Below are 10,300 nucleotides of genomic sequence, written 5' to 3'. Positions count from 1 at the left end.
ATTTTTTTTATTTAATTTGATTATTTATCTTTTTAAAAGTTCATTTTGATTTTTATGTTTTAAAAAAAGGACCAAAATTATTCTTCCATCTATTTTAAACTAACACAAAATGATTTTAAAAAATTGGTAACTAAAAATTGTCATAAAATATATCCTTTTTTTTCTCTTCATCTTTCTCTTTTTCTTCCTCCTCTTGGTTCTTCACCAAACAACATAGATCACGAGGACAACCTCTAAAATTTCATATCTGAGTGAGATCTAGATTGCGAGGACAAAGTTTAGGACGATGCGCTTGAGCATCGTGATAGAGAAGGGGTTGCCAACTAGGACGAAGTTGAGGATATTAATGCGTTGGAGTATTGCGACAGAGATGGAGATGCCAACGATAACAAACTTAAAGATGATGTGCTGAAGCACTACATCGAAGAAGAGTCCGTCGATGATGAGGATGAAGTTCAAGATAATGTACTTATATTCGATGCACAAAAACTTATAGAAACTCTACTAGCGATGTGTTTGTCTAGTGAAGAACTGAGAGGATGAAGGAGAAAGAAAAAGAAAAAGAGGAAGAGGAGAAAGATGAAGGAAAAAGGATATATTTTGTGACAATTTTTAATGATTAATTTTTTAAAATTATTAATGGTGTTAGTTCAAAACAATCGGAAGATCAAATCATTTTGTTTTTTTTTTTAAAATATAAAGGACCAAAATTAACTTTTTCAAAGATAAAGATTAAATTAAATAAAAAAATAAAATAAAAGTAAATAAATCATTTACCTAAAATAAAAAGGGTCTTGGATATTGGAGGAGTATATTATTATCATTGTTATTAAGACAAGATAAGGTAGAACTTTGGACTGTTTCAACGAAATTGTTTTAGGCCCAAACCGTCCCAATTAAAAAACATGGAATTGGGAAATCCGAAAAAGGCAACGCAGCCGCACTTGAAAGCGGAGACCTGTTTTTTTTTTTTTCCGCAAACGGGAAAGTTTTACTTGGAGGATGGAACATTGAAACCGTGGAAGCCTGAAACATGTAGATTTTCAAAATTTGAATGGACCCTGCAATCTATTTCTTATTTCTCTCCTTCATAATCTATTGGAATACTTATAATCTTGTAATTTTAATAAATTAAATTTTAACCGATACAAGAGAGTTTGTTAGAAAGATTGTGGTGGCACTCTTCTTTTGAATAATTGAAAGTCTAAGTGAATTTCTTTTTTTTAAAAAAATCTACCATTTTGTGTCTTCTTAATCAGCATAAGTATTAGAGAAAATAGTTTATGAATTGACAGTATAAATATCATATTATCATTTTATCATAATTTATAATATATGATAAATTTATTAATTTCTATTATAACTATCCTAAAAATTATATAAAAATGATTTATAATTAGATGATATAATCAATATACAACTGTTTTATATTATCAATCATCATCAAATTCTATCAAATCCTAGTTATTGTGTTAGTGTGTCACTAGTAGCAATGGAAAAGTTCAGTTGACCACAAAAAAAGGGTTCACAGTTCTTTGTGAGAACTGGGACCAAGATTCTCTATATTCACAATTAATTGCAGTTGATGCAATCCTATAGTTATTGTGTTAGTGTGTCACTAGTAGCAATCGAAAAGTTCAATTGACCACAAAAAAAGGGTTCACAGTTTTTTCTGAGAACTGGGACCAAGATTCTCTATATTCACAATTAATTGCAGCTGGTGCAATCATCTTCTAACTGTTTAATTTTTTTATAATTTTATTTTATTTTATTATTTAATGTATAACAATTATGTTATAGTTAGAATATTCACCAAAGCGGCTACAGAGAATCCACGCATCTATTTTAATGAACATCATTTTCTGATGAAGTCCTTTTTCTTCCAACAAAATTCATTGGCAAAGCTCCACAGTATTTTGTCGGGAATCATTCAGGATTTTTTTTTTTCAGTCAATCTAGCTGATAATGTAGCACCAAATTCTCCACTGATTATGATATTTTCCTGAGGGCCTTTCTTTCGATTCCTCAATGATAATAGACAGATTATTTATCTAACGACGAAAATATCATTATTCTTAAGCAACTCCAAGACCTTAAAAATTAATGACTTGGTCAAATAGCAAAGAGATGGAAGGTTCTGTTGGTTTTGAAGCATTTGGAGCTGGAAATACTTTTCTAGTTTCGGCAATAAGAGGGACAAGGTAATTATATAATCATTTTATGAGAATTTTTCATAATGGTATAATTTTATTCAAATATTCCTTGGACTTTTTAAGATACAAAAAATTGATGCCCATGTCAGGTTACAGTTTGGGATGATAATGTTAGGCATTGTAAAATTTCAGCCACAAACTCAAGGACCAAAGGGATCACTACTTTGTTAATTCCCTTGGAGAAAAAAAAAAACTCATCTATGATCATTTCCACACAATCCACAAATTATATACTTCGCATTCGATCATAAGGTATCAATTAGTCTCCTAGTCACTTTAGACACTTTTATCCTGCATTTGAAAAGTTGTAAGTTTGAATCTCTATTCATTTCTGTAAGGTGAGATAAATACAATTTTTTTTATGAAGTTGTTTTGAGGTAGGAAGTTTTCCTTATCTATTACTCCATCTCCTTCACCCTAAAATCTGGCTCACTTAAAAAAATATTCCCCATTTGTAAGAACCAAGGCATTTTGCAATACTCAATGGCAATCTCTTATTTCTAATTTCGCAATGTTCTTAAAAACAACTATTCCAATCATGATAGAAGACAAAGAGCAGAGGGGGTGTGAATTTTAATTCTTTCTTATTTTCACAGAAAATCTCGCATAGAGATTAGTTTCCTGCAAGTGTTACTTACACATAGATAGATCTTAACTTCTATGTTACCAAAGTTAAGCTCGTAGCGGTATATGAACACTGCTCCAAAACCATTATGGTGCGGATTTAGAATCCTCCAATTGCTTTATTGTTAAAGTTGGCCACTGAAGATGGATATATATATATATATATATATATATATATATATATATATATATAATGTAATCAATGTATTGCCGTCTCTCTAAACGACGAGAATCCAAGAATATTCACGTGAACTATATGTTCTATTTTATAATTTTGTTCTCCATGCACTAGCCAGAACAAGTGCACGTGAACTATGTATACAAGTTTGAGGATCTCAATGTTTTTGCAGTGAAATCCCTTCGAACCACTCATGGTTTCACAGTCAGTGAGTGGCTGAGGCCAAAACTGTGGATTCAAAAAATAATATGGAAAATCTAGAGCACAACAAAAGCAAAAGGGCTTGTAAATATTTAAGATAGTAGAATACAAACAGATAGTGAAAGAGAGAAAAAGAAAAAAGAAAAAAGAAAAAAAGAGCACAGAACGTATTCAATGAAGAAAGAAGGGTGTGAGGTTGAGGCAATAGGCATCAACTACAAGATTCGTACAAAGACAACAGAGCAACCTTTTAAAATCTTCACCAAACCTCCACAATCGAATAGGGAAGATGTTCATGAAGCAAAAGAGGAAGAAAGGCCATGCAGTGGAGTTAGGCATGTCCTCAAGGATGTGAATTGCATGGCCAAGCCATGGGAAATTTCGGCAATTGTTGGGCCAAGTGGAGCTGGAAAATCATCCCTTCTTGAGATCCTTGCTGGTAAAGCTAGTCCACAAAGTGGGTCTATCTTGGTGAATCAAGAACCTGTGGATAAAGCTAAGTTCAGAAAATTTTCAGGGTATGTTACACAAAAGGATACCTTGTTTCCCTTACTTACAGTTGAAGAAACCATTATGTTTATTGCAAAGTTAAGGCTAAATCTTCCTCAGGAGCAATTATGCTACAGGGTCAAGTCACTGATTCTAGAGCTTGGTCTTAGCCATGTCGCCAGGACTAGAATTGGAGATGAAAGGGTCCGAGGCATTTCCGGTGGTGAGAGACGCCGAGTTTCCATTGGTGTTGAAGTCATACATGATCCAAAAGTGCTGATTTTGGATGAACCAACTTCAGGGCTTGACAGTACTTCAGCTTTGCAAATAATTGAAATGCTTAAAGTCATGGCTGACTCTAGGGGAAGAACTATAATCCTAAGTATCCACCAACCCGGGTACAGAATAGTGAAGTTGTTCAACTCATTACTGTTATTGGCCAATGGCAATGTGTTGCACCATGGCACTGTGGATTTGCTGGGTGTGAATCTAAGGCTAATGGGTTTAGAGCTTCCTCTTCATGTTAATGTAGTTGAGTTTGCCATTGATTCCATTGAGACTATTCAGCAACAACAAAAATCAGAGCACGTTCAGCTAGAAGTGCCTCGGCGATTACCAGGGACAATGCAACAAAAGAAAGGTGGTGATCTAGGCGAGAGTAGAAGTGGTAAGTTTACTTTGCAACAGCTCTTTCAACAATCCAAGATAATTGACATAGAAATCATTAGTTCGGGAATGGATATCACACGTGATTTTGCTAATTCTGGATTGAGAGAAACTATGATTCTCACTCATAGGTTCTCCAAAAACATCCTTCGCACAACGGAACTCTTTGCTTGCAGGACAATTCAGATGCTGGTTTCTGGACTGGTTTTGGGCTCAGTCTTTTGTAATCTCAAGGATGGTCTAGTGGGAGCAGAAGAAAGAGTGGGTCTATTTGCTTTCATATTAACGTTTTTGTTATCAAGCACCACCGAAGCTCTACCAATTTTTCTGCAAGAAAGGGAGATTCTAATGAAGGAGACCTCCAGTGGAAGCTACAGAGTTTCATCCTATGCTATTGCCAATGGCCTAGTTTACTTGCCATTTCTACTCATACTAGCCATTTTATTCGCAATGCCTCTGTACTGGCTCATTGGTCTCAACAGGAATTTCACGGCAGTTTTGTACTTTTTGATGCTAATTTGGCTAGTTCTTTGCACCGCAAATTCGATTGTGGTATGTTTCAGTGCTCTGGTGCCTAATTTCATTGTTGGGAATTCAATGATCGCAGGTGTCATCGGCTCGTTTCTCTTGTTCTCTGGCTACTTCATATCAAAACATGAAATTCCGAATTACTGGATTTTCATGCATTATATATCCCCATTTAAGTATCCCTTTGAAGGGTTCCTAATAAATGAGTTCTCCAACTCGAACAACTGCTTGGAGTACTTGTTTGGGGAATGTGTGGTGAGAGGAGAGGATGTACTTAAAGAAGCAAAGCTTGGAGGGGAGACTAGTAGATGGAAGAATGTTGGGGTGATGGTGTGCTTCATCTTTGTTTACAGGTTCATTTCTTATGTAATTCTTAGGTGCAGATGCTCGCAAGGAGTCATCCTAAAAGTATGATGGACTCTCTCTCTGTCTAAAGAAGGTTCACATGTCTTGGATTTTTCTGCAGATAGCAAACAAAGAGGATATAAAATCATATTAACAAAAATATATAAAAAAAACATGATATTATATTAGTTGTGTTTTTATGATTACTTATTTCACACCGCCGTCTCTCTCTTCATCACATTCAGATTCCTCTCCCCTCGTAATTTTTTTTTCAATACATGCTTGTTGCCTAATTCCCTAATTCACCAGTTTAATTCAAGGGCCAAAGGGGGATGCTATATGTTGCTCGAGTAGTCGAGTGTTTCAGCCGTGTGAGATGATTTATTTTATTAGAAAAATCTTTTTTCTAATATATATATATATATATATATAGATTATGAAGTTTGAAATTTTGGTAGTCATGATACACTAGAGCGTTAAAAAGCTTCAGTGTTTTATATAGCAACTCCCACAATGAAAATAGGGTCATGCAGTAACTGAAGTATGAGAGCCACTTCACGTGGCTTGCTCTAAATGCCTAATTTCAATCCGGGTATGAAATACACATCTTGCAGGAGACAGTGTATAAAGATTAACTTCATAATGAAGCAATTGAGAAACAACAGTTTGAGATCTACTAACACATACCTGCCATTCCTTTTTATTGTGGTTTTATATCCCTGAATGCTAATGGCCAAATGCCCATCAGATTTACAGGATGTAAATAATATTTTTGAAACTTAAGTTTTTAACTGGATCTCTATGATTCATGTAGACGATCTCCCTTAATGGGATAAGATTTTGTTGTTGTTGCTGTCCATTTTGTAAATATGGCACTTTACCTTCTTGAGCTCATCTCTCTGGCAACCAAACTGAGCATATAATCAAAATCAATGAACTTAACTGCAAGAAAGTTAGAAGATTGAAAGTATCTATCAATGTTGCATTGAAGCCAATTCTTTAAGACTCCGCATCTACAGCCTACTTTCTAGCTTATACATTTAACTTAAATAAACCCTATAGAAATTTTTTGGAGGAACCCTCATCTACAGCTTCTTAACGAGACTTTGATATCAAAGCATGGATTTGAACCACCATATTCAAATCTGTCAACCCTGAACAAGCACTAAGAGCACTCCCAAACAAATGCTCACTAAGCACAAAATCCTCACTATGCATAGCATCAAAGAACTTCAAAGCCTCCTCAAAACGATCATGTTGTGCAAAACTGGACACCATAGCATTCCACGAGCACTGGTCAGGCTCCGACATGGATTTTAAAACGTTCAAAGCCTCGTCAAGCTTGCCAAACTTCGTCAAAACGCTTAAAATCGCATTATAACTGAAAATGTTCCTTTGCGGCATACGATCAAATACATTGCGTCCGTCCTCAAAATAACGGCATTTCCCGGAATGAAGATTTCAGATGAAAACTGTGTCTTAATGATTCGAGCATGAATGCGACGTGTGTCAATTCCAGACTTTAACCGAACGCAAGAGTCCAATAACTTTGCGATGGGTGAAGAATCGAGGGAACAAAGGTCACCCAATACTTTTTGAACGAACCCATATCTACCCATTTCATAACCTTAATTTGAAGAAGTGGGTCCCATTAACGAAACCTCGTACCCATGTTGTTTTGGGTTTGATTCAGAGAAATAAAGCAACATGGCTATGCTCCCCTACGAAGTCGTTTCCTTCGTTGAAAAATACTCGTCTCTGATTTCAAAGAACATCACGGCTAGGAGGGTGAAACTCGCAAATGCCGTGCACGGTTACCTTATCAAAACCGCGCTTTTAAACTGCTTTCCTCGCGAACGGTCTCATTGACGCGTATTCAAAGTGCGGCTGCGAAGAAAGTGCACACAAGACCTTTGACGATCTTCCCAACAAGACCACTCGTTCGTGGAACACGCTAATATCATTTTACTCGAAAACCGGTTTTTTCGATAAGGCGCATAACCTGTTCGACAAAATGCCTCAACGGAACGTTGTTAGTTATAACTCGTTAATATCCGGCTTAACGCGCCTTGGGCTTCACGAAGATTCCGTTAAGCTCTTTCGGGTGATGCAAAACGGTGGTAAGTGTTAGATGAGTTCACGCTTGTTAGCATAGTTGGAAGCTACACTTGTTTTGGTAATGTTCAATGGTTGTGTCAGGTTCATGGGATGGCAGTTATAGATGGCATGGAGTGGAATGTGATTTTCAACAATGCGTTAATTGATGCTTATGGGAAATGCAGGGAACCCAATTTGTGGTTTTCTGTGTTTTGTTGGATGCCAGAGAGAAATGCGGTGTCTTCGACATCAATGGTTGTGGCTTAGACTAGAGCATGTAGATTGGTTGAGGCTTGTAGGGTATTTAAGGACATGCCGGTTAAGAATACGGTTTCTTGGACTGCTTTGATACCGGGTTTTGTGAGAAATGGACGTTGTAGTGAAGCTTTTGATGTTTATAAGGCCTAGTGCTCCAACTTTTGTGAGTGTTATAGATGCCTGTGCACAGGAGGCCCTTATAGGAAGAGGTAAACAGGTGCATGGTCAAATTATTATAGGTGACAAAAGTGGTAACTTGTTTAATGTGTATGTGGGTAATGCTTTGATTGACATGTATGCTAAGTGTGGAGATATGAAATCAGCTGAAAATTTGTTTGAGATGGCTCCTATGAGGGATGTAGTAACTTGGAACATATTGATAAGTGGGTTTGCACAAAATGGTCATGGGGAGGAATCACTAGCTGTTTTTAGAAGGATGATAGAAGCCAAAGTAGAGCCCAATCATGTGACATTTCTTGGGTGCTATCTGGTTGTAGCCATGCAGGTTTAGACAATGAAGGGCTACGATTGGTGGATTTGATGGAAAGGAAATATAGACTGAAGCCTAAAGCTGAACACTATGCTTTGTTGATTGATTTACTGGGGAGGAAAAACAGACTCAAGGAAGCCATGAGTTTGATTGAAAAAGTGCCTAATGATATTAAGAATCACATTGCAGTGTTGGGGGCTTGTAGAGTTCATGGGAACTTGGACCTTGCTAGAAAGGCTGCAGAGTAACTGTTTGAGTTGGAACCAGAAAATACGGGTAGATATGTTATACTGGCAAATCTATGCTGCATCTGGCAAATGGGGTGGTGCCAAAAGAATTAGGAAGGTAATGAAGGAAAGGAGTTTGGAGAAAGAACCAGCTTTGTAGTTGGATTGAGTTAAGGAATGCGAGATACGAGTTTGTGAACAAGGACAAGTTCCATCCACAGATTGAAGAGATATGTGAAGTGAACAGTAAATTAGTTACTCATTTGAAGGATGCTGGATATCAGCCTTATACTGATTACCCTTTTTTTCTTGATTATGATGATGATTTCTACTTTAGTTAGGTCAGTATAGTCGCATCGATGAAAAGTCTGTCATAATGTTATGCCACCGTGATTACCAAGAATACTACTCTTCAATCGTACTCCACTCACTAAGCTTTGTGAGACAATCTAGCAAGGGTGTGTTAGTTTTCATGTAGAGAACATTCAAATTTCCGTTTAACTCAATGACACAAGATTCATGGATTGGAACGTGTGTTAACTGTAACACAAACACACCTTAAGAATGTGGTCATATTGGGATTGGTTGGGTGGCTTCGATGTACTTGACTGCTATTGTCTCCTCATGTGTTGAGTCTCGATACTGGCATTAATATTGTATTGAAATTTCATCCAATGACTACATCCAAATACAATCATTTGATTAACTGCATCTATTGATTTGCATAGATCAGAATTAGGAATGATCACTGCAAGCAATTAATAGGCCTCTCTTAATTAATTGCCGGCTATTGTTGTATGCAAATGTGTCATCAAAATAAAATTATCCATTATTTTGGTCTTGTACAATACCTCCTTTTAATTTTAATTTTTTAAAATGACCACAGTCAAGTTTCTTCGATATGATGACATTTTTATGGTCACTGGGGACCACAATACTTTCAAACTCGTAGCCAAGTTTGTCCCTCTCATCGTTTATTATGCTTTGAGAAAGTGATTTTCTTAGAAACTGACTCCCAAATTTTTACTTTGATGAACACTCTAATGTCGCTCTATTCATCCCTATTCAGAGTCAGCCTGCGGTTACTAGACCAAAGTTTCAGAGTGTCTATTTCAGTCAGCATTTCGAAATTGATTTTTGTTTGAAATTGAGTTTGAAGTAAAGTGAATTATGTTTAAATGTTTAAGTTAATAGTAAAACTTACTATAATTTTTTCTATCGAACATAAGTTGTTTAAAATTGTTTCAATACAAAATATAATTTGGGCAAAAAATCAGGTGTATAAGGATTTCAGGTGATAAGATTCAAAAATATGTTTAAGAGTAAAATTAATTTTGGAGAAATAAAACTTGGGATATTTTTGCAAACTTCAAACTTAAGTTTGGAACTTTAATTCAAAAATGCTGTCAATTTCTCAATATGAAATTAAACATTTAAAATAACTTATGTTAGAAAAAATAATTAGAAAACCAAAATTACAAACATAGCAATGAAATTATTTCACATATAATCAATACACAAATAATTTTTATAACAATACTTAATAAAAAAAATAAATATAATAACAAAGGAGAGTTTAGAAAAAGCTTGGGTTGAAGGATCCTGAACCAAAGAACATCATGCTACAAAATATATCATTATAGTAATATAATGTAACTTTATAAAAAGGAGAAATAAATAAATATTATTTTGCTGTAGGTGTGTATCTCTTGTGTTCTCCTAATTTGCAAAAAATAAAAAAACAACTACCAGTGTGCAACTCAAGTATCGCAACTTAACAAACTAGTAACAAAGCTTAACAAGTACAAAAGACCTGCCATAGATTAAAAAAAACTATAGACTTAGTTAAATATAATTTCTCACAGATAAGAATAAATAGAAAAGAAAAATCTGATATTACTTCTCATTTACAAGGTTGACAATTGAAAGTGTTCAGAACAGAACACTAGAACATTGACTTTAAAACAACGTCAAATATAATTCG

At 35.4% G+C, this 10,300-nt stretch overlaps 1 protein-coding gene, 1 long non-coding RNA gene and 1 pseudogene across 2 annotated transcripts; all 3 read left to right on the top strand.

Annotated features, from left to right (window-relative positions):
- The first annotated feature begins 2,016 nt into the window (after positions 1–2,016).
- LOC114408221 lies at positions 2,017–2,394 on the top strand. Its single transcript, XR_003665858.1, has 2 exons — positions 2,017–2,201; positions 2,303–2,394. It is a non-coding gene; the product is annotated as an uncharacterized LOC114408221 (long non-coding RNA).
- A 724-nt stretch (positions 2,395–3,118) lies between these two features.
- LOC114410084 (ABC transporter G family member 5-like) lies at positions 3,119–5,479 on the top strand. Its single transcript, XM_028373856.1, has one exon. It carries the CDS (start codon positions 3,391–3,393, stop codon positions 5,311–5,313), a length of 1,923 nt encoding a protein of 640 aa, XP_028229657.1. The 5' UTR covers positions 3,119–3,390; the 3' UTR covers positions 5,314–5,479.
- Positions 5,480–6,198: 719 nt separating this feature from the next.
- LOC114410083 lies at positions 6,199–9,121 on the top strand (annotated as a pseudogene).
- Positions 9,122–10,300: the final 1,179 nt, after the last annotated feature.

This window comes from Glycine soja, chromosome 4, assembly GCF_004193775.1.
Source record: "Glycine soja cultivar W05 chromosome 4, ASM419377v2, whole genome shotgun sequence".
NCBI lineage: Eukaryota > Viridiplantae > Streptophyta > Magnoliopsida > Fabales > Fabaceae > Glycine > Glycine soja.
The sequence above is the reverse complement of the archived record's forward strand: the minus strand, read 5'-3'. Positions and strand labels throughout refer to the sequence as shown.